The 24,968-nt window shown below is 45.8% G+C and overlaps 1 protein-coding gene across 1 annotated transcript in view; it reads left to right on the top strand.

The window, feature by feature from the left end:
- LOC121441299 (phosphorylase b kinase regulatory subunit alpha, liver isoform-like) overlaps positions 1–22,983 on the top strand; it is an 83,842-nt gene extending 60,859 nt beyond the window's left edge. Inside the window, 14 exon segments of the mRNA XM_041642437.1 lie at positions 6,575–6,663; positions 8,033–8,166; positions 8,852–9,008; positions 9,735–9,814; positions 10,014–10,092; positions 10,193–10,322; positions 10,892–10,993; positions 14,231–14,349; positions 15,205–15,234; positions 16,761–16,814; positions 19,106–19,276; positions 21,258–21,311; positions 22,012–22,212; positions 22,781–22,983. Coding sequence (XP_041498371.1) covers positions 6,575–6,663; positions 8,033–8,166; positions 8,852–9,008; positions 9,735–9,814; positions 10,014–10,092; positions 10,193–10,322; positions 10,892–10,993; positions 14,231–14,349; positions 15,205–15,234; positions 16,761–16,814; positions 19,106–19,276; positions 21,258–21,311; positions 22,012–22,212; positions 22,781–22,951 — 1,571 coding nt within the window. The 3' untranslated portion in view covers positions 22,952–22,983.
- Positions 22,984–24,968: the final 1,985 nt, after the last annotated feature.

The following is a 24,968-nucleotide window of genomic DNA, read 5'->3' as shown; positions in this document are numbered from 1 at the left end:
CTCCACAGCCTGCAGATAAATAAAGGAGAACCTTAGAATGTGTCACATAAACGGAGAAGAGGGTTCTCTTCGGGTAATGTTTACTTTCTGGTATGTTCTCACTTGACTTTTCCAAAATTTTGTCTTAAGCATACAGTTATTTTTCTGTGAACTCTTTATTAACCACACTGAATTTTAGTTACATTTATTTTTTATTTGGTGTGGGTGTGGGCACACATATGGAGGTCAGAGGGCAGCTTGTCATATGGGATCCCAGGATTGAGCTCAGTTTATGAGGCTGGGCAGTAAGCAATTTCACCCACAGAGTCATCTCAATGACCTATGTATAATTAATTTTGTAAGTAGAGAAAAGTAAAGAAATAAACATAAAGTACATCTTTTAGTCACCACATTTTAATCATTTGTTTTTGAAGTCTAATATGATCACATCATTTCCTCTTTCCTTCCTCCATACCCTCCTGTATATCCCTCCTTACTCTTTGAAATCATGATCTCCTTTTTAATCAATTGTTGTTGTGTGCATGTATGTACATGTCCCAGAAAGCAACACCCTCAGTTCCATTAACATTCCCAATTAGTCCCTTTCTTACTCCTAGGCAGTCATTAATCTGTCTCTATATTTTGTTAATTTTGGATCTATAGAATAAATTGATGCATACCATATACGGTTTTTCATGATTGGCTTCTTATATATACATATATATTTCTAAATATAACCTGCTTGATCTGTATAATGTTACTTGTATGTACATTTTTAGGGCTAGCCATTTGGAATTGGATAACCAATTGGTATACTCTTCCCTGGAGAAGACTATTTCTATAGCTCTCAGCATTCTTTAGTTGACTGTATTTTTTTGTTTTGTTTTGGTTTGCTTTTTTATATGTGTGTACGACTGAGAACTCATGGACTTTCTTCTGTCTACTTTTGTTGTGAAATATTATTTTAAGATGTGTTACATTTGCTTATGCTGCAGAATATTTATTTGATGATGAAAAGATATGGTGCCTTCTTTTATGTTGCATTTGTTTAACTTTGAAGCTATATTACTTTGCCTGTCTAAAACACCGGATTGGTGTAATGTAAAGCTGAACAGACAATAGCTAGGCAGGAGAAAGGATAGGCAGGGCTTACAGGCAGAGAGAATAAATAGGAGGAGAAATCTAGGAAGAGAAGATTGAGGAGAAAGAAAAGGAGAAGGAGAGGAGGACTCCAGGGGCTAGCCACCCAACTGCACAGCAGGCCACAGAATAAGAAGTAAAGAAAGGCATATAGAATAGAGATAAAACCCCAGAGGGAAAAGGTAGATTGGATAATTTTATTAAGAAAAGCTGGCTAGAAATAAGCCAAGCTAAGGCTGGGCATTCATAAGAAAGAATAAGTCTCTCTGTGTGTAATTACTTGGAAACTGAGTGGTGGGCCCCCCAAAGAGTAAGCGTTACAAAAAAAAACAACATATTTTGGCATGTCTGTTTTTGTTGTCTGTTTAGGTGGTGATGTTAGTGAGACTTCGTGGGTGTAGCTTCTGACATTACTAGGAGACAGCCTCACAGCAAACTCCTTGATCCTCCAGCTCTTACAGTCTTTTTTCCTGCTCTTCCACATTGCTGTCTGAGCGTTACATGTGTGAGTGTTGTAGATGTGTTCATTGGAACTGAGATCCACAACTCTGCAGTTTGATTGGCAGTGCTTTTCTGTAATGGTCTCTTTCTGTTTCAAAGAGGTGTTTCCTTGATGAAGGGTAAGGACTACATTTATCTGTGGGTATAAGGATAAATGCTTAGATTAGGGATTATGTTACTTTACTAAAGAGGTGCTTGTAGGTTCTCCTCCAAGAACCATATCTTCATTAACGCTGAGGAATTTTCTAAGTTTCCAGTACCAAATATGTTTTTCTTCTTTTTGAATGGATCTTAAGTCCAGTTAGAGAGCTTTAGGTTACCACCACGATATGTATGCCACCAAGGTATGCATAACCTTCGGGTTATCGTGCCATGCTGGCTATTGATGTGGTTCATGGGCATCATAGCTGCTACGTAGGACTGTTGGTTGCTTCTCTCCTTTAAAAGTTTGCATGATGCCTTCTGGTACCATGAAAGCTCGTCCTCAGGGAGGATACACTGAGGTTAATTCTACCTCATGGAATTTATATTGTGGAAAGATTTTCTCTCTCCTTCGCTTACGGTAGATAACATTGCTGGGTATATTAGTCTAGGCTGGCTATCATGGTCTTTTAGGATTTATAATGAATTACTCCAGGATAATCTGGCTTTCAAAGTTTCCACTGAGAATCAGCTGTTAATTCTGATGGCTTTTCCTTTATACGAAGCATTTATCCAATTAGTCTTTATTAATAAAATCTTGGGATTCACTCAGGCAGAGGCAGGCAGATCTCTGTGAGTATGAGGCCAGCCTGGTCTACAAGAACTAGTTCCAGGACAGGCTCCAAAGCTACGGGGAAACCCTGTCTTGGAAAACCAAAATAAATAAATAAATAAAAAACCTCAGGGTTCAGATATCACAGTTAGAACAACTGATCACAGAAGCAGCAGAGAAATGACCAGTGACCGACCCCTTCCCCCCCTCTCTCTCTTTCTCTGTCTCCTGCCTTCATCTAAAACCGCTGAGACTCTTTCTAGGCCTCACCCTACCACTTCCTATGTCTCTCTATATGTCCTTGGTCCTCCAAAACTTTTATGACTAATTTTGGTCAGCTAGTAGCTAACTTCATCCTCTGATTCAAGGTAAACTTTATTGATAGTCTCAGGAGTGTCCAAGTACAATGAAAATATCTCACAACATTTATATGTAACTTGTGTTTTTTTCTATGGTATGCCATGGTGATTTTCTTCTCTGGTCTTTTCTATTTGGTGTACTTGTATAGGTGTGTCTTTCCTTAGTTTGGGGAAGTTGTCTTCTGGACCTTGAAAATCTGGTGTATGCCATTGACTTTGGATTCTTCTCCCTCATCTATACCTATAATTCAAAGGTTGGTCTTTTCATGGTATCCCACATTTCCTGTACGTTTCCCTGTGTGTGTGTGTTTTAATTCATGTTACTTTTTATTTTTGGTTTCAAGCCTCTACTTTTCTTCAAGTCCTGATACTCAATCTTCTCTTTTTTTTTTTGGTTTTTGGTTTTTGGTTTTTCGAGACAGGGTTTCTCTGTGGTTTTGGAGCCTCAATCTTCTGTTTGATTCATTCTACTTGGAAGGCTTTCCTTTGAGTTTTCTTGTTAAATTGTTGAGATTTTCAATTCCATCTTCATTTCAGCTTAAATCCTCCTCAGTGTTTGTCTTCTTACTGAACTCCATTCCCAAGTCCTGAATTGTTTTCACCTTTTCTAGCAGCCTTATGTTTGTTTTTTCTTGTACATTGCTCAGGCATTTAGTCTCTTTAAGCTCTTTCTCCTTAATTTCATTTAGCAGTTTGTTTGTGTTTTCTTCAAACTCCTTGACAAAGTTTATGGATCCTTTAAATTCTGTGTACTAGAATTCATCTAGGGAACTCTCATTGGCAAAAAATTCTATAGGACTTGTAAGATTCAGAAAGAAGGTACTAGTATGAGCGATCTCTCTCTCTCTCTCTCTCTCTCTCTCACATACACACACAGAGAGAGAGAGAGAGAGAGAGAGAGAGAAAGAGAGAGAAGAAATGAACTTGTAGAGTTCTTTTAGTTCTAAGTCTGATATGGATAGGACAGCTCAGGATAGAAAAAAGGTGTCTTGGTGAGTGAGATGGGCCTAGAGATTGGAAATGGCTTGGGTGGAATGAAGTCAGATGGATAAGTGGCATGGCAGTGGCCTTTGTGTTTGGAGGTAGGCAGGGCCCATCCTGTGGGAAACTGAGAGATAGAATGTGGTGCAGGCTGGGGTGGTCAGGCTAGGCTGGGGCACTGGGTATGGGACCTGAGTTAGGTCTGGTGGGGTGAGAAGGTGGGTGGATGAGTGAGAGACTTACCAGGCTAGAACCTGGAGAAAGATGTGGAGATATGGCTAGGTGAAGAGGGTCCTATATTGATTTTTTATTTCAAATATTAGCTGATTTTAGAGACTTTTAAGATCTTCTGTTGAGAGGTTCTGAAATTTTAATTGTATGTCTTAACCTGGGGATGTCTTCATCTGCTGTATATGATACTCAGTGAACCTTCTGATCTGAAAATTTATGGTTTTCAATTCTGTCAACTTTTTCTAAAAACTTTTCATCTCCTTCTTCACATTATCCCTGTCCTTTCTTCCATATATTTTTATTAATTTCTTGGAGAAGTTTTCATAATTTCTGTTTTCCATATTCCTAATCTGTTCTGAGCAGAATTAGCTCAACTTTTTTTCCCTCCCTTCAATTGAATTTTTTCATTTTTGCTATTGTTTTAATTTTCATCTTCCAAATTCCATCTGCTCTTGTTTCATACATGTTTTAATATAATTTCTTATTATTCTAAAAACATTAGAGATGGACGTTTTACCTTATTGTTTACACTTTCTTCTCCCTGAATGGTTCCCATTTCCAAGATACCTTTTCCTTTGAGTAAAGGTTTCTACTTCTCACTGTGACGTTCTTCCTACAGCACAGGGTGCACAGCCGCTACTGTAGGAAACCCTCCAAGCAGGTGGAACTTGTAGCCTCGGCCTGTGAAGTGTAGTTGATTCTTCAGAGGTACTCTACTGTCTCCCGCTCACTGTTCTACTAGAAGGGCAGAGAACTGATCTCGTGTCTCTCTAAGGAAGGAACTCAGGCCTTCAGATATGTTAGTCTGTGCCCAGGCATCCTGCCTCTTTGCCTCTCTTTGGAGAGTCCTCTAGCTTTATGTCTTCCCGAAAGGGGCAGACACCATGCCTTGTGCAGAAAAGCAGAACATCTAGGATTCTCACAGCATCTCACACACTGTCTCTTCAGGTTTTTTTTTATTTTTATTCCCTTGAATTCCATACCTGTCCCAGAAGTACCCAGGACAGCAAACCTTAGACTTCAAAGGTTTCTCTGAAGGTAGATCTAACTGGTTCATTTATTTCCCTATTGTATTCTTGAAGTTTGTTGACCTGTATTTTCTTTTTCCTTTTTAAATAATCTTTATTTCTTCTTCTCTCATATATTATGTCCCAACCACAGTTTCCCCTCCCTCCACTCTTCCAAGTTCCTCCCACCTTCCCTCCCCCAGATCAACTCCCTTTCCCTTCAGAAAAGGGCAGGCCTCTCAGAGTTAAAGCTGAACATGCATAACAAGTTTCAGTAAGACTCGACACATACCCTCATATTAAGGCTGGAGGAGGCAGCCTAGCAGAAGGGAGAGGGGTCCCAAGAGCAGGGAAAAGAGTCAGAGACAACCCCTGCTCCCACTGTTAGGAGTCCCACACAAACACCAAACTGCCATCACCCTAACATATATGCAGGCCCCGTGTTTTCTAAATCACTTGTCTTTCAACCTTTGTCTTCGCTATTTCTGAAAATGCTATTATTGTCTTTTCTGTTTTTAACCGATTCTTGACGATTTGTCCTTTTTTGGGGGGGTCTTAGTTAGATGTTTTTGTTCAGTGGTTGTTTTGTTTTTTTGGTGAGAGTATCTTGTTGTGTGGTACAGGCTGGCCATGAACTCAGCTGACTTTGAATTTGTAGTCCTCTACAGACTGCTGGGATTACAGATGTGAACCATTTAGCTTGCTTTAAGAATCCTTTTGAATATGCGTTAGTGAGGGAGCTAGGAATATGGCTCCGTGGGTAAAGGACTCACTGAGCAAGCATGAGGATCTGAGTTCATCTGTCCAGCAGCCGTGTAAAATCCAGGCATAGCAATGCACATCTGTAACTCCAGCACTGCAGCTGTGGCAGTGGGGAGTGGGGGTCGGGAGGCCAATCCCTGGAGCTGAATGAATGAACTACAGGTTCAGTGAAGAGATGCTATCTCAAAACATAATGTGGAAAGAAACAGACGAAGAAACGTAATGCAAAGCCCTGGCTTCCCCATGGATGTGCACAACACAGAAAATACACATGAGCTACTTGTTAGTTTTCTGAGTTATAGTATAGCCTGAAAGACAGAGACATCATACTGAAGGACTACAGATAATAAAAACATCCAGAGATGATAAAAAATGAAATCCAGAGCAACCAGCAGCGCTAGAATTAAACTGAGCAGGAAGCCCAGACACCTCGATCATGAAACTCTGTGACCTTGGGCAAATGTTCCACCTTCTCTAGGTCTCAGTTTTGCCATCTAGAAACTAAAAGAGAGAAGTGGGGGGCTGGAGAGATGACTTAACAGTTTAGAGCACTGGCTGTTCTTCCAGAGGTCCTGAGTTCAATCCAACAACCACATGGTGACTCAAAACCATCGCTGGTGGGATTTGGTGCCCTCTTCTAGCATAAAATCGTATATGTGGCTAGAGCACGCATATAATAAATAAATAGGAAGCCAGATGTGGTGAGACAAGCCTTCAAAAGAGATGGGGAGGGAGGAGTGAAGTCAAGCATCACCTCTTTTAAATCTGTTTGCAGGCCTAAAATGCCCCATACCTACCAAAAGAAGGACTTTGTCATTATCCTTCCTCACGAGCGCTTTCTTCATTGTTTTCTCTTGCAGTTTTTCCAATGGTTTTGCCAACTAAAGTTCTAAGTGGACACCGTAAGTCACTGAATCTTGTTGACTCCCCTCAGCCACTCCTAAAGAAGGTAAAGTGTTTTGAATTGTTTTGTTTTGTTTTAACGTAATACTTGATAATACCAGGTTAGTCCCAATAACTGTCTCAAATGGTGACACTTTAAGAGCTTATTTCTTTATACCCAGAGTTTCACAATTGAGACAGTCTGCCTGTTGCTGTGAATCTATGCACGTAGTTGTCTGGAATGCAATTTGCATCATTGCATGCTCTGAGTTTGGTGCATACCTTTGCGTTTTGCCTGGAGGAAAAGGCCTCTTACTGCCTCTCTGCCTGTTCTTCAGAACATAGGAAGTAATAGAAGAAGTACACTTAATTGCCTTCCTTATCTCATCTGAGCCAGCCAGAGCTCAGAACAGAGCATGGGACTTTATTACTTCATTACTCACACCCTTTGGTCTGGTTTTTGAAAACAAGGTCTGGTTTTGGCCCAGGCTGCTCTTGAATTCACAGTCCTCCTGCACTGGCCTGTCAAGTACCGTTATAAATGTGCACCCCTACAACTGCTCCTTCATACTCTTAATGTAATGAGATTCTTAAAAACCATGATGTCACGGGGTGTTGGGCCTTTTTTTACTGTTTTATTCATACAGATTTCCTGATTTTGTCCCATATGAATCAAAATATCCAATGTCTACTGGAGAATATTTTAATCTCACCTCATTTTTTAGGTAGTTTTAAACAAGTACTTTTTTTTATTCTAAAAGATATTTCATTGAAAGCTTGCTGTGCTAGCATTGACTATAATTCCAGCGCCAAGAAGGCAGAGGCAGAAGACTGCAAATTTTCAGTCAACTTGAGTACATAGCAGGTTCTAGAGAAGCCTGGACTACATGATGAGAGCTTATTCAAGAAAACGAACCAATATGTTCTTTTAATGTATAACATATATACAGAAAAGCACACTCACCAGTAGAGTGCTGTGAACTGCCACTGAGTCAGTATGCTCTTGTGCCTCCTCCTAGTTAGCCCCATCCTATAGTCCCAAGATAACTGCTGGGCCTGTGGGTGTGACTCAGTGGTAGACTGTTTCTCTTGCAAGGTCCTGGGTTCCATTCCCAGTTGTAGTGGAGAGAAGCACGGCTCTTAAGATCTGTAACAGTAGAAGTTGGGTTTTTTTTTGTTTTTGAGTTTTGCATAAATAAAACTGATATGTGTTTTAATCTGTTCAGTCTAGTCCCTTGCAAGTGCTGACTGACATAGATCACTATTGAAGATCATAAAGGCCTGTAAATAACATAGTACAAAAGATTTCCTGAAAAAAAAAATGAAGCCTAGCATAGTGCTAGCATTCAAAAGCAAGGTTGGTGTTGCACTTTATGGTCATCTAAAAGTTCCCATTATCAACTCCTTTCCCTCCATTTTGGCTTTTATGTGGCCAGACTCCTGACTATGACTACCAGTGGCCCAGAGATGACCATGGTGAAATGGACTGTGAGAAGCTAGTTGGGCAGCTGAAAGACTGCTCAAACCTCCAGGACCAAGCAGACATTCTGTACATTCTCTATGTGATAAAGTAAGTGCCTTAATGCCTTTGGGCTACTATACCCCATCAGCTGCCAGCATAAAGAACAGAAGCGTATCTCATAGTATACCGAGTACAGTGTCTGGTGACGTCTACTTCCTCATGGATGGTGCCTTTCCACCCTTCCTCACATGGTGGAAGGGAGGCACAGCAAGTCTCTGGGAACTCTCATAATCTGATGGATTATGAGGATCTTTCTTCATGGCCTCCTTACTTTCCAAAAGCTCTACCTGCCAATACCATAACTCTGAGGTTAGCATTTTCGTATGGGGATTTGAGGGGGACACAAGCATCCAAGGTATAGCAGTAAGTTTATGGAGTTCACCATGTTGAACGTAGTTTTCCTGATCTGTTGGCATTGCAGCAGTGCCAGGCCATGATCACATTCACCCAAATTACCTAGGATCTTCACACACGAGACTTCTATCCCTTTCTCTGTTTCTTGATGCTGGCCTTCCAGAAGTCTGGGTGAAGCCAGGATACCATTGTGATGTGTGAACACTAGGCTTTTGTTTCAAAAGACATGGCATAGAAATGTTTGCTTAGCCTGAACTGTCTTGGTGAGCCTCAGAGTTACTTAAAATGTCCAAATATTGGCAAAATTCACAGCAGTCCATGTTTTAAAACAGCTTTGACAGTATGACCTTTATCTTTGTATTTTTCTGCCTCCTTTCAGGGGTCCCAGCTGGGATACCAATCTGTCTGGACAGCGTGGAGTCACTGTTCACAGTCTTCTTAGCGAGCTCTATGGAAAAGCTGGCCTAAACCAAGAATGGAGTTTGGTCCGCTACATTTCAGGCCTGCTCAGGAAGAAAGTGGAGGTCCTGGCTGAGGTCAGAATCTGCGTGCGTGCCGGGTTGTCCATTTATTCTCTCTAGCCCCATGTTTCCTTCTTCTGGTCTTCTAGTTGTGGAAGCTCAAGGCAAGTGCCTCTTGTCACTAAAGGAACTCAGGGAACCTAAGCCAGCACTGGACAGGCCCTCTCCTGACTTCATTGCTCTAGAAGGAGAGGAGAGAAGAAGGGATTTTCAAGTTGATTAGTTTGTTTCTTTCTTCACCACAGAAAGCAATCACATGAAACAAAGTCCTTCTTTCTACATGTCACAGTACAGTAATCATTAGTGTTTATATCCCTGAGGCCCTACAAAATCCAGAACCACTTCCTGTGGCTTTAAGCAAGTGTTCTTAAGATGCTAGTCATTGTTACATATCAATACTGAGGCGCTTGTAAGCTTGGAACACAGTGTGGCTAGTAACTCTAATCTTTGCTCTCTGAAGCCTCATCCCTGCCTTGTCCAAATAGCAGGGAGTCCGGGGTGTCTGCTCTAGTGGATGGACCAGGCCTGGAGCCATACCTGGGAGACACAAAGATTACAGGAATCTAGCCTATGTGGGTTGCTAAGACAGGGTTTTAGGTTTGAATTTCTCTGAAGGGCAATATGGATAATGAAGTTCATAAAGGCAAATTTCTGGTGCTGGTGGCACTTAACTGTCTCAGTTAGTTTTGCTACGTTTATATTCCTTTGTACACCTCTCCCTCCCCCACAAAAAATGTGCAGGCCTGTGCAGATCTGCTGTCCCACCAGAAGCAGCTTACAGTCGGCCTGCCCCCTGAGCCCCGGGAGAAGACCATCTCCACGTGAGTCCTTGCTGGAGGTGCTCCCCAATCTGTAGAGGAACACAAAGAGAGCATTGCAGTTGGGAAGCGGTGGCAGCTGCTTTTGGAAGATACTCTGTCACATGGGTGCTTGTAGTATAGAAAGTAGGGAACTTAAAGTGAGAGCAAGGTGGCCCTGCTCTGAGGCACCCATTTTGTGTGACCTGCTGCTCTTTCCTAGGCCTCTTCCCCCAGAGGAGCTCACAAAACTCATCTACGAGGCCAGTGGACAGGACATCAGCATTGCTGTCCTCACACAGGTCAGATGCTGATACAAGAAGGGCCTGCTGGGCCACAGCCTAACTCAGGATGCCAGTAGGCCTCTCAGGTTCCCTGAAGCCCTCTTCCCATCTGCACCAGGAGATCGTGGTTTACCTGGCCATGTATGTCCGGGCCCAGCCTAGCCTCTTTGCAGAGATGCTCAGACTCCGAATTGGATTGATCATCCAGGTGATGGCCACAGAGTTGGCTCGGAGCTTGAACTGCTCAGGTAAATTGTCATGGCTTGCCAACCCTTCCATCTCAGCCCTACCTCAAGGCCTTTCTGTGCAGAGAGCCACACTCAGGCACTTCTAAATAGACTTCCACTCTGGGTGATCTTAGGCTGTCCCAGGTTCCTTTGTGAGAGGTGGTTCCTGTCAGGCCACATAGCACAACAACGTTCCTCACTGGGATTGGCAAAGCAGCTGCCATGTTTTCCTGAGAACCTTTGCTGTACCTGACAGCTAAGCTCCAGTGATAGCCTCACTGTAAGATGTCACCCTCTACTTCCTAGCACCTTCACTGAGAGAAATAATGATAAACATCATTTGCAAACCACATCCCAGCAGCAGGGATCAGTGCGGTGGGAAAAATTCTATGTCTAGGAGTTAAATGCATCTGTACTGACCTAAACAGAGGTGTTTGTATTTCCCAAGGATTAATGTTTGTCAGGCTTGCAGCACCAGTGAAGGAGTCATGAGCAAGGAGACCCACCAGTACCTTCTATATCACCCTCTCCCACCCGAACTACCCACTACCAGCCCATGTCTGGGCCCCTTATAAAATGTTTGCTTCTAGGAGAAGAAGCCTCAGAGAGTTTGATGAACCTCAGCCCCTTTGACATGAAGAACCTCCTGCATCATATTCTGAGTGGGAAGGAGTTCGGTGTGGAGAGAAGCGATGAGTGAGTGCTGTGAGGCCTTCATGGGGACCCACGTGCAGATCAGCACCAGCGTCAATGGTTCCCCTATAAGGAAGGAATGTGCGCTTCCTCTTTCAGTGGGATGGACTGGGGCGTGGGCGCAGGGTTCCTGCCTGTAGGGCCAGGGAGCGCCCTCAGAGGGTTGCATTCCTTTGTAGGTTATAGCGGTATGTGAGCTGAGCGAACTGCACACCTTTGTACCCTGCATCTCCTGCATCCCTAAGTGTCAGGATCACACGTCTGCCCTTACAAGATACCCCCTGTGGCCTGGCTTTTGGTTTCCATCATCAAAGCGTTTGTAGCCAGGGGGTAGAAGGCAATGCTGGATGACCCGTGGGGGCCGGTGCGCTCACTGTAGCCCAGTGTTACTCATTTAGTTTTTAGCCATCTTGGAAATCTGCTCGCAGTGCTAAGAAATCTAATCACCCAAGTCCTGGTGTGCTTCTTGTTCCCAAATGTTCCCTAATTATAATTGAAGCAATTATCATTTCTCCTCATAAAAAAGCTAAATGATTTACAGACACATTGGTGAATTTATTTCATCAAGCCAAAGAAACACACTGTGGGCTATCATTCTTTTTATTTAATAAGAAGGACACTGGGTACTTTGTATTTTTCCTAAGTGTGCGCCAGCTTCAGACAAAGCTGCATGGGGCAATCAGCTGTCTATTCGTGGTTTTCTGCTTTCTGGGGAGGAGGACTTGTGATCCGTACCCAGAAGTAATTTACAGTTATTTCAGGTACACAATCCTTGAAATGTAAATGGAAAGGATAAATAGTTAATGTGTTCGGTTCCTCATAGTAGTGTACATGGTTTGACAGGTCATTAAATGTAAAGCTATATAGATGCTTGCAAAACCAATAACTGAGGAATGTCATTTGAATGTCATTGCATGTCTCATTGTAAATAAGGACAGAAGACATGTTATCTTTTTTAAACGTAACATTTCTTCACTATCTTGTAACTTGTCTTAGTTAGGGTTTCTGTTGCTGTGAAGAGACACCATGATCATGGCAACTCTTATAAAAGGAAACATTTAATTGAGGTGGCAGCTTACAGCTCAAGGTCCAGTCCATTATCATCCTGGTGGGAAGCATGGCGGTGAGCAGGCGGACAGAAATGGTGCTGACTACATCTTGATCAGAAGGCAACTGGAAGTGGACTCAGACACTGAGCCAAACTTAAGCATATGAAATCTCAAAGCTCGCCCCCACAGTGACACACTGACTCCAACAAGGCCACACTTATTTTAACAAGACCATGCCTCCTAATAGTGCCACTCCCTATGAGCTTATGGGGACCAATTACATTCAAACTAACACATAACTGTTCAGTTTTTATAAGCTAGGAAGCCAAAATTCTGACTAAATCCTAAAATTCTGTTTCCAAGAAACACTTTCCCTCAAACACAGTGGAGCTTCCCACACCCCATTTGGCTTCTGTTTTCCATTTCTTTGGTGCCCCTCCTCCTGCTTGACCCATCTTTGGGTTCCCTAGAAAATGACCTTTGTGGTGGGCCTACAAAAGGAACAGTAGAATGGGAGAGTATTGTGTGCAGATGCCCACAGGGGACCCTATCAGGAGATCTTTCTGTGGCACCACAAAGACTGTTTGGGCTTTATCCTGAAGACAGATTTAGACCCAGGAGGATTCCAAGGGAACAGTAATAGGATCACATTTGCCTTTCAGAATAATCCCTTATGACCATTGTCTTAGAGACCAGAGAGAGAGAGAGAGAGAGAGAGAGAGAGAGAGAGAGAGAGAGAGAGAGAGAGAGAGGTCGCAGAGCTGGGGACAGGTTACTAAGTGGTAAGGCTAATGGCATATGGTGGAAAGAGGTATGGCCTTGTGTCATGGAAAGAGCAGCCTTGCCCCTGTTCTATTGTAGCACCACGTGCCTGGCTTTGGTAACTTTCCACTGCACCCCTGAGCTCTCTAGCCAGCTCAGCCTCTGCTTCCTCCCAGAGGCCTGGGTTAAGATCTCTGTGCCCTGATTTCTATCCATCCTGGATGCCACTGCATGTGTACCTGCACCCAAGCCGAGAAAAGGCTTGATGAGGGTACCACAGCAGTTGTCTGACAGCCACAGGAACCTAAGTTCTAAGCCCTTCAGTTGGCTATGCAGCAGTTTTGTCATTTTGCCAGGGACATTTGGCATAGAGAGCTTGGCAAGGTCAGTATGGATCCTACACGGTAGTCAAGATGAACTCTTTAGAAAATCACAGATAGAATCAGGTGTGCGCCTCACTCTGAGATCAGATGTCATGCAGTCATTAGACATGCGAGAGAATGTGTAAAGCTGTGGAAGAACACTCACAGAATATTAATTGCTGAAACAATAAGCTTGTTTGCATATTATGTATGGATATGTCATGTATATAATATAAAGTTTTTCTTTGTACATATATGTGACATTGCATAAGGTAAAAACATGGATCTGGAGGGGAAAATTGGCAGGATAATGAGTGAAATGTCAACAGATGTTACTTCTGGCTTCCTTGGGTGGTCTCAGTTTTCCACAAAGAAAATGTGTTTTGGGTAAGTAAAAAAGTAGTTTTCCAAACCATTTCAGTCAGCCAACAGTTTTCTGCCACCCTGTTCTGTGCCTGCTGCTCAACACTACCCACATGTGGGAGTCTGAGTGTAACTGGCCCCCAGAAGCTCAGAGTGGCACAATCTAGAGGTGTGGCTTTGTTGAAGTGGGTGTGGCCTTGCTGAAATGGGTGTGGCCTTGTTGAAGGAAATGTGTCACTGTTGGGTCTGGTTTTGAGGTCTCTTGCTTAAGCTTCACTCAGTGCTTAAGCCACTTCCTTTTAACCTTCTGATCAACATGTAGTCAGCACCATGACTGCCTGCTCCCTGCCATGTTCCCCACCATGATAGTAATGGACTGACCGTCTGAGCTGTAAGTTGCCATCCCAATTAAATGTGTTCCTTTATAAGAGTTGCTATGGTCATGGTGTCTCTTCACAGCAACAGAAACCCTAACTAAGACACCACACTTTCACACAGCCCTTCAGGCCTCATGCCTGTGCTACCTACCTTCAGCACTGTAATCCCAGTTCTGCTTGGGGCAAGTTAGGTGTTCCTCTCATCAAGTTTACAGTCAAGTAGGGAAGAGGTACGGACTTCAGAAGCATGTTGTCCATGGTGCTTCTCTCAAAGCAGGTGCGATAGATTCCCTAATAACCTCATTTGTGCGTTTCCCTTTTAGTGCACCCAATTCACTCCTCCACATCCAGCCCTGCCATCTCCATCCATGAGGTGGGTCACACTGGTGTCACCAAGACTGAGAGGAGTGGTATCAACAGGCTAAGGTGTGAGATGAAACAGGTAAGAAGGCCTTAGCATGGCAGCCATAAGGGAGGGGTATACATGGTTCTTCTGCCAGGGCTCACCTCAGAAAGACAAGGGCATGAAGCTTTGACCTGCTCCCTGTAGAAGTTGTGGAATGGGAACACAGCCCTGTATCCCAGGAAGGTACCCTGTAGGCATTCACATGGGCTCATGCCCACCAATTGCTAGCCTTCATGTGCCGTACATGCACATTCTAGAATAACCCCTTGTCCATCTTTGTTTTTGTGCAGTCATGAGGATGGAGAAATGGATCAAAAGTTAAAAGCACTGGCTGATCTTGGAGAGGACTGGGCTCAATTCCCAGCATCAACATGACAGCTTTGAGCTGTCTCTGAATCCATTTCTAGGGGCTCTGATGCCCTCCTCTACCTCTGCAGACAGCAGGCACATGGAGACAAATACTCATATCATAAGATAAAAATAATTTTTTTAAGAAAAGTGGAATAATGTCAAAAGACACAACCATTTCTCTACCAAATGTGTTCTTCATGTGAAATAGCCAAGAGGATGTGGACTAGGATAATCATGATACCTATATTTACTACCATCCATGGTTGTCTGCTTTCTAACTCACAGTAGAGAGCTTTGGAACTGACCCTCACAGGTCTAAAGTTCAATACCATTTCAGCCCTGATGTGCCTGATACTGAGCTAGGAGATGACCACCACCCGGACAACAGTCTGGTCATACACTAGTCACCCTGGCTTAGGTCTGTGAGGCAATAAAGGCCAGCCCCTGAGGTGCGACCAGCTTGCCCTGGCTTATCAGAGGGAGCAGTGCAGCATCATTAACTGGAAGCAGGCTTTCACCTCCTGATGTTTTTACTTGCAGATGACTAGGCGAGCTAGTGCTGATGAGCAGGTGAAGTGTCTTGTTCTGTCTGTCCTTCTCTGTGGTCGCTACATGCTCTTTCGGGCTTGAGCATGGAAAGGGAAGCTGCAGATACAGAGTGTGGATGGGCGCGTGGTGGAATGGCTCAGTAGCTCAGGCAGCCAGCCCCAGAGACAGGGAGCAGGATGAGAAGGCAGGAGAGATGACCTTCCCTGGGCCTTTAAAAAATCCATTTAGGGTGGCCAGTTAGAGCCATCATTTAGGGTGGCTCATTTTGTTAGTGCATGGTACTGATCAAAAGAATTCCATTTATCAAACTCAGCCTTTGTAAAGGTTCTTTGTGAAAGAGATGGCCTAGTCTCTGTCTCCACCAGCATTTCTGTTCAGAAAGAGGAATGTGCTCTGTAATCTCATCAATAGAGAGAATAAGGCTCCTGCCTTTTGCCTACCTGGGGAGATTTAACCCCGGAAGGAAAAAAATGTTAGGACTCTGTGTATATCACCCTGCAATGTACTTCTTCTCTTCAGAAAAAAAAATGGGCATTTTTTAATTTATAGATTTATTTTTGAGATGGGAACCTCCATGCAGCCCTGGCTATGCCCAAACTCCTGGGCTAAAGGGATCCTCATGCCTCAGCTTCTTGAGTAGGTGGGACTGCAGCTGTGTACTGCCGCTTTGGATTCTTATTTCTAATGATTTGCCATGTTTCTGTGACCAGAGAAAGTACATGTATGATGGCACCTAGTGCAGGCTGCATGTTTTCTCAGAGCATAGACCCTCCAGAGTGTCTCATTTATACTCCTTCTAAGGAAATGATTCTCCAAACATCTTCCTTTGTCAGCCACTCGGTGGCACCGTCCCTCTGGCTACCCACAGCTCAAAAGCCTGATCCTGGGTGAATGTGGGTGGCTTCTTCCATTTAGTGCTGCCCTTGCCTGTGATGGGGGTGAAATGATTACCTTTCTTCTTTGTTGTGTTTATATTCAGTCAGCCAGTACCAGTTTTGTAGCTGACCACTCATATCAAGACGAGTGTTCGCTGGTGAAAATTTAACAGGTGTCATGGTGTTGTGTCTACTCATTTTTGCAAGCATACCACAGACCAGTATGCAAATTCAGGGTGCCATCTAGATTCTTAGATGAGGAGAGATGTTTACGGTCCAAGGTCATCGGCCTGCTCTCCACGTACATTTAACAATAATCTCTGGGATACCCATCAGAAGACAGGTGTTAGTGAAAGCTAGGAATATTTTGACCTCTACGGTTGTTGACAGTGCAACATAAGACATTAGCATGGCTGTGACTTTGGAACGTGTGTCCTAGTTTGCTTAGGCCTGCTCCACAAAGAAAAGGAAGCTGGTAATGCTTGCTATTTAGAGCCAAGCTGGGCTGCAAGGGAGCAGTGGGCCTGCATCTGTCACTGCTGCTTAATCAGAGCCTCGCTGGGCCGCGTCTGTCTTCAGTCTCTGCTTTTCACGCTGCTGTGTTTTCACAATAACTGCTTGCATCTCTTGGTGTCACTGCACGTGACTGAGTCTGTTCTTTTTCTTTTGTAGTTCTTTCCTGTGGGCCAGGCTGTGTCCAACAGTTTGCATTCCTTCAAGTCTGCGGTAAATCTGTGTTGGCATCGCTCCCCTCCCTGTGTCCTCCTCCATGTCTGTACTGTCCACGTTCTCTTGTGGCCTTACCCATGCTCCCACCTCGTCCACACTTACATTTAGGGTGTCTATGTGTGTGCACATCTGTGTCTGTGTGTGCGCGCTCACATGTGTGTAAGGTCACGTGCAGTTTTGGACATGGAACTGAGGACCTCCCACATGCTAAGCAAACATTCCAGCACCAAACTTCGCCACAACCCTCATCCCTGACTTCTGAAGGTTTGAGTAAAGGCTAAGGCAGTAGTTCTCAACCTGTGTGTCACAAACTCTTTGGGAAGGGGTGAGATAATCCTTTTATAGGGGTTGCATATCATTTATCATACCTGCATATCAAATATTTACATTATGATTCATAACAGTGGCAAAATTGCAGTTATGAAGTAGCAACAAAAACAATTGTATAGTTGGGGGTCACCATAACATGAAGGGTCACAGCATTAGGAAAGTTGAGAGCCACTGGGTTAAGGGTTTTCAGTTGACACTGAAGGTACGTTCAACTGTAAGTTGGAGAAAATTCCAGAAAAGTTTAAATATTCTTGAACTGAAGTTTATTTGCCATCTCATGCTCTTAGATCTTGGCTTATAAAATTCAATACAGTGGGGTGGGGCATGCTTACCTTACCAACTCCCAGGGGTTTCTAGAGTCTTCAAAACCCTGGTTCTATGCCCGTTCCTTGATTGTTTTGCAGTGCTGAGGTGGAACTCAAGGATCTGAGCATGCTAGGCAGGCGCTCCACCACTGACCCACATCCCAGCCCTCCTGCCTTTTTATTGAGTGTTGAGCTGCTGCCCCGGGGCTAGCTATCATTTTCTACTCTCCGGCCCCAGCTGAGCATGTGGCCCTAGCTCAAGTGGAGGCCCAGGAAATGTTCTAATTGCAGAGACAAGTCTGAATCTGCCTCCCAACGCCAGAAGGAGCAAATCAGCTGAGTCACTGATGAGTGTGGCTGTAATTACTTTTATTTGTAGCTAATTGTTGCCTTATTTAAATGGCAGTAATGAGCCCAGCAGAATAACCCAGCCTAACTAACTGCCTCTTCAAAATAAGATCTGTTGAAGTCAGAGTGAGTTCTGAAAGAAGGATCCCACCTCCTGCCCTGCTAGCATGCTTAATATTTGGATTTTATTTTTAAACCTTCAAATTTGATGTTGCACACTGAGAAACAAGCCAAACAGTCCAAACAAAAATGTATGAAGCGATATGTGTTAGCCTTGTCCCAACCCGAGGGCACATCAGTGTGACTCCCACACCTCATCTCTGCCTGGTGGAAGGTCCTCCTCCATCCTGCCCCCAGGGGTCAGCAACCCTCCAGCCCTTCCCTTATAGAGTCTCGAGAACTCTAGCCTCCCACAAGGAATTGGAAAACTGCCACCCTCTAACCCTGGTCAGCTGGTCCAAGCTGAAGGCCACCATAGCCTAGCCTTAGAAGAAAACTCAGGACCAAGAGCAGGACAGCAGAAATAAGGATTGGAAGGCAGAGGTAGAGACCCAAAAACCAAGGACCCTCCCCACCACTAAGCAAGGCTTCTAGTTGACTTTCTGCCTTCGCTTCCTGATCCTTTCTCCCTGGCATTCTCTGTTGTATTCATCATATGGGGAGGTGATGGTCACTTCCTTGTGGCACTGCTGAAGGAAATCAGGCCCTTGGGCCTTTGCCCCCACCCCGGGTTGTCTCTCCTTCCCACCCAGCTCATCTTCTCTGAGACTCATCTACTTGCTTCCCTTAAAATAGGCTTTGCATGCCTGGCCAGTGACCTCTGAGGGAGTGGCCTTCTGGATGACAGATGCCCTCTGAGCACTCATCACAAGCAACAAGGAGTCTTAGGGGTCTTCACTGAGTGAGTGGCAGCAGATAGCTCCCTCGGGGAAATTATGTCCCCAATGACACAGATCAACTGGTGGCGCAAGCACAGGGCACAGGCAGTCTCAGTCCGGATGCTATCACAGCAGCTCTTAAGCTTGGCAGTGCCAGCCGGATGGCAAAGCCCACACCTAGATCTGTTTGGCCTCTGTCATGTGAGTCCAGGGTCTCCTGACATTATACTCCTTCTTAGGGCCCGGGAAGAACTACTGGAGCAGAGCATGAAAACCTAAAGCCAACATCAAGTAGCCAACAGTGTGCAGTCCAAGAGCCCTGTGCCCCTGACTGGGTGACATGTGGAGGGAGACTCTGACTCGCTTTCGGAGCTGGCCTCCAAGGTGGGCACCTGCTTCTGAAGGCCAAATGGTGTCTGTCTTGCAGAGGTCCAGCACCCCATCATCCCCAACGGGCACATCATCTACAGACTCCGGGGGACACCACATGGGCTGGGGCGAGCAGCAGGGCCAGTGGCTGCGCAGGAGAAGGCTGGATGGGGCCATCAACAGGGTCCCCGTGGGATTCTACCAGAGAGTGTGGAAGATTCTTCAGAAGGTGAGGTGGGGGCTGAGGAATCATAGACTCAGGGGAAATGAGCCAGACTCCACCCGCCCTCAGGAAGCACAATGACCGAGAAGGTAGCGAGAAGCAGAGGGCTCTAGAACATGTGGCCCCAACCTTGAATGACTCAGCCTGGAGCAAGAGCTTGCTGCCTTGGCCCTATGGCATCTAACACTAGGTAACTCTACTATGGTACTGTATTGTGCACAGTCACATAGGAAGCAGTGTCTGCCTACTGATTGCCAGTGGCATCTCCTGTCCCAGACATGGCACCAAAAGTAGCCTGACATCGTCAAATGGTCCTGAAAGACACGACAAAATAGCAACCCTGGTTGTGTGCAACCAACTTTGACGTAGTTTAGGATCATAGAAAACTAAAGATAGACAAAAAACAGAAAGGACAAGGAAGACTTTGACCATAAATGGTACCATAGAGGTCCTGCGGCATTAACTCTGGATCTGGCTTGAGGCAGACACACATGGCACTCATATCATTCAACAATGTAATGGAGCCCCTGCTGCCTGCTAGGTCTTGGGAGTACAGAGAAAAGATTCTAGCCTCACTCCAGGAGCCATGTGCCCTGAAGGCACACTCTCCCTCCTGCCCTGGGCTACCCCTGTTTACATGGCTTGACGGTAGAGCCCCCAGAGCCCCCACTCCTTAGCCAGCAGCTCCTGTGGCAATGAGATAGGGGCTGTGCTTCCTTCCCATCTGCCTAGAGGCTAAGATCTCATCCCAGTTTGAAGTTTGAAACTGACAGGAAGTGACATCCACAGACTACACTGCACCACACATACACCTGAATGCAAGAGGGGCTTGTCTTAAACGCCTGCTGCTGAAGTCGGGGTAGCATGGGAAGACGGGTCCTCTTTGTTCCCTACACCCCACAGTCTGTCTTCTCACACATTCATACTCCCCAGGCTCCACCAGAGCTTGCCCTGCCTCCCCCATGGAGGGCAAGTATGCCTCATTTAAAGGCTCTGCAAAGCAAGACCAATTTCTCCCCCTCCCCCATCATTACATTTTCGCTCATTTCACAGTAGGAGAGGAAAGAACTGCTATAATCCCAAATGAGAACACATGCCAGCTCCTTTGTGAAGTCACAGCCCACTGTGTCTTTCTGCCGCAGGTGCCCAGGGCCAGCCACAGAGCTTCAGTGCCTATGCCCTGTTGGCCAAGGCCTTGCTCAAGATACACTGGGGGGGAGGCAGAGCGGGTATGCCCTCTGAGCCTGCAGATGCCCCAGATCGACCCTTCAAGATTTTTGTGGGGAGCCCTCGGGCCGGTGTGAGGACAAGGCAGCTGTTGCCAACTGGAGGGTAAAAGATGGCCAGTTAGACAAGACTTAGCCATTCTTTGAAAATCTCCTAAGTCTTCTTGGGGCACCATACACTTCCGGCTAGACTTTCATTGGCCCAATACCAAGATGCTTTTCTTATGAAAAAGCAGCATTTTGTATTGCGCCCCATTGGTATTTATATACATGGGTGTGCGTGTGTGTGCATGTGCTCCAGCCTTTTGTGATTGGTGCTTATTATAGAAATCTCGAAAATAGATGGCTGCAAAGGCGCAGGAGCATAACTTCACCAATGGGAGCAATGAAAATCTCCCTTCATTATGGCACCAAAGGGGGCCTGGCAGGCACCCTGGCCTAGTTGCCAAGTGCAGTGCAGAGTCTCTTGGGAGGAGGACGCAGCAGCTCCCTAGGACATTGTTCCTGCACTGATCTGAAAGATGCCTGCTGGTCTCCCTAGAATTGTTCCATCGAAAACACAGCCTGTGGGCAGTGAGAACAATGCTCTAAAAATAACCATGACAGTCTGGCATGTTCCAGCCCTCGTGCAGATTTCCAGGGCAAGGAAAGTGTGTGTGTGTGTGTGTGTGTGTGTGTGTACACACACATGCATGAGTGTGTGAGCAAGCATACACTTGGAGTTTTCTGGAATCTGACTAAAATATCTGTTCTGCTTCTAGTGCCATGGTCTGTCCATCGATGGTTATGTCCTCCCATCCTCAACAACCCAAGAGGTAGAGTAACAAAACCCAAACACCAGCCCCTCCATGGCTTCGCCTCCTGACTGATTCTTCCTGGGCCTCCCAAGTTTGCTCTGTGTAGCCAGGCCATCTGTAGGTCTGATCACATCAACCACGTCACCCTCAAACTGGGCAAAGGTCCTTTCCTGCCACCCTTTCTCCCTCACTGCCCTCAGAAATACCATTCACAGACTATCTGGGCCCTTAAAACTCCATGCAGACACTATCCCACACACGCTAGACATGTGCAGGGGCCACGCCACCCACACGCTGTCTTGCCTGTGCTGTATTCACATTCACCTCCATGCATTCTGGGGTATCTTTAGCCTTCCAAGCAGGAGCACCACGCCTCGCACGTCCAAGCATTCTTTAAGAGATTTTTGTCTTATTTTGTTTTTTACCCTATCCAAGGTACCAGACTTTATGCCACAGGGAAGTTCTCTTCTTTTTAAGAGAAATAAGAAATGGTCCCTGTTCCCTAGAAGTCACAGTCCAGTCGGTAGACAAAAGGAGCTAGAACAATGCCAGCTGGCTCTTGGGGAAAAGCAGTCAGCCTCTGCTCCAGAGAGCGTCTGTTAGAGAGTCAAGACAGTGTCCAGAAGCCAGGCAGCTCTTGAGCTGAGCCCCAGCCGTGCTAGGGGAAGCCTTGTCTGTCCCAGATCTCACCCTGGAAATGTACTGATCCCTTTGGTAGATGACCCCATATGAGATCAAGTTTGCTGTCCATGTGGAGTCCGTACTCAACCGCGTGTCCCAGCCCGAGTATCGGCAGCTGCTGGTGGAAGCCATCATGGTACTAACACTGCTCTCAGATACGGAGATGGACAGTATTGGAGGCATCATCCATGTGGACCAGATTGTACAGCTGGCCCATCAGATGTTTCTGCAGGACCAGGTGGGTATGACTAGGCCACCCACTCACCCAGCTGCCAAAGCTGTGGAGTCAGTTTGGTTGCCATTTATCCCTGTTGATGCTGGAGATTGCGTCCAGTTGGAAGGCATATACTCAAACCAGGAAAATGTCATCCCAGATGGTGAACAAATATCAACCATTTGGTTAGGAAATGGAAAAGTGGCCACTTGGGAAATCAAACAATCTTTGGGGAATCTGGTGTGCATTAGTGTAGGTTTTATTGCAGACACTACCACTTGCCACATACCCGACTCTTGGTAAACTACTTACCCTGTATACAAAATTGAGTCAGGGAAAGAAGCTGTCCTCTTGAAGAATTAGTGCTGAGCAGCTGAAGAAGGACTCTGAGGACACAGCATCCACAGCAGAGGCAGACAGTGTCATGCATTCCGCCACCATCTTGCCTGCCTCGTGGCACTGTGAGGTCTACCCTCCAGCCCCCAGCCCCACCCATCTGTAGTCCAGCAGAGCGCCTCTGACGTGCAGAGTGCTTTACGGAGGAGAAAGGTAGATTCCATTCATTTTTTTTCCCTGCTTTTTCTGACTGCAGGTATCATTTGGAGCTATAGACATCCTGGAAAAAGACCAAGCCACGGGAATTTGCCACTCCTTTTATGACAGCGCTCCTAGTGGGGCTTATGGTACAATGACCTACCTAACGAAAGCAGTGGCTTCTCATTTGCAGGAACTGCTGCCCAGCTCTGGCTGCCAGATGCAATAGGGCCTTAGCCATAAACATGAGCACCCTCTGAATGTGTCATTTGTCCCATAGCCTCATTGGGAATTTCCTTCTGCCTTCCACCCTAGATCCCCTGTTCTGTCCCCAAAGCATACCCCATCAGAAAGCTTCCCAGGGAGCAGATGACAGCGCTCAAGCTGCAAGCAGTGTGTGTTTAAGTCACCGATGAAGCCGATGAATCCCCCGCTCCCCTGAGAAGCACCCTGGGATCCTTTGCTAGGTTCATTTCCCTGGAACAATTGTCACCGCATCTGGTCTCGTGGATGCCAGAAAGGAACTAGAAATGGGTCTCTTCTGAGTGCAGAGTGAACTGAGAAGCCAGCTTAAATTGGCTCTCACCGAGAGTTACAGAAATAGGTTCGATGAGCTAGTGACACATCTTGAAGGTGGAAAGATCCTTCCAGCAGCAGTAGCTAGACAGGCAGACCTTGACAGGGGCACATCAACAGAGTGCTGAGACCCAAGCTGTTTACCAAACAGAATAATGGTGTCTGCTTGGAATTTTTTCCTAAGCCCTCACTCTGTTCAGGTTCATGTTCACTGCCCAGATGAACTAAATTGGCCCTAGTTAATGCTGGCTGTAGCCTTCAGAGGATCTTGTCCTGCTGTCCAGTAAAATCCCATATCTTCCAGGATCCAGAAAAAAAAAACATCAACAGCAAAGAGGAAGGTGATAGGCAGACTGTTGTTTTAGAATCGAAAGAGGCAGAGGTCCCTGCACCCCCTGAGAGCACCACCATGCCTGCTTAGAGCATGAGTCAGCGTTTGCCATGGAAATTAGTGGTGTGTTCCTGCCGAAACCATGTTCCCTTAAAAACAGCCTGAGAGCCCCCAACCACTGCTCCCAGAAGCACTCTCAGATGGGGATAGTCGGGGCTCTATGGCTGAGAAAGAAGGCTGAGTCCTGGCAAGCTCTGGTGACTCTTTCACCATTGTCCTGGTGAATGGAGTTTCTTTTTAAGCCTTGTCTTCCCCACATTGGGACAGAGACAAACAAGTGAAAGTAGTTTCTGTGAATAATCGGGCCTGAAGGACCAGGTCACCGGTGCTGTGGCCAAGCACTCCATTCCCATCTGCTGTGACAGGTTCCGATTCACAGTGACTCTTCACCTCAGAAATGGAAACAAGGCTGTGGGATCAGCTTCTGGAAGTTTGTGTGGAGGAGAAGGGAAGATGGTGCTCGGAGGTGCATAGTGTGCCCCAGAGTGGAGACTCAGGACTGACTTGACTTTATTCTCAAAGGAGAAGGTGGCAGAGTACTTAGCACATCTAGGCATTTCTAAAGGAACATTTATCTGCTTGTGTGTATATGTCTGTGTGAGGGTATGCCACCTGTGTGGGAGTCCCTGCAGAGGCCAGAAGAGAGCATCAGCTCCCCAAGAGCCAGAGCTATCAGCAGTTGTGAAGCACCCTGACATAGGTACTGGGAAGCAAACACAGGTCTGGAATGGCAGCAAGCACTTTTACCTGCTGAGCCATCTCTCCAGCCTTCTTGTAAAGCAGGGTCAGAGTCATGTAACTGACTGGCGGGTTCCCTGGTAGATAATGTCAAACATGCAGTGAGAATGAAACAAGGCATGAAGTGGCTAGTGCTAATGGGAGAAGTTCTAGAAGTGGAGCCCTTCAGACTGGGCCCAGTGCTAATTCCGAACACTCTTAGCCTGCCAGTGGCTGTGACGTGAGAAGTGGCAGCTGCTGGGCTGGGCTCAAGATGAGACTCTGGCCAAGGAGATGAGCCGCAATAAGCAATTCACTGCAGCGTCCCAGCCACTCTGAAATCTCTTTCAAATGAAGGCCTGAAATAGGACTGCGTTTCCACAGGCAGCAAGCTGCCAGCTTCAAAGGAAGAGAGTCGGCTTCTGAGACAGACGATCCATTTAGTGAACAGCCAAGGCCATGCCCAAGAGGGACAGATATTTTAGATGATGACAATCTCCTCCTGACACCATCCTTGCCCAGAGGTACTGGTAGGGAGAAGGCCTCGTAGCCCCTGTGGACT

The sequence above is a fragment of the Microtus oregoni genome, unplaced genomic scaffold (genome assembly GCF_018167655.1).
Source record: "Microtus oregoni isolate MIOR12 unplaced genomic scaffold, Mior012 000074F_ref0000038, whole genome shotgun sequence".
Lineage (NCBI taxonomy): Eukaryota > Metazoa > Chordata > Mammalia > Rodentia > Cricetidae > Microtus > Microtus oregoni.
This window is presented reverse-complemented; position numbering and strand designations above follow the sequence as displayed.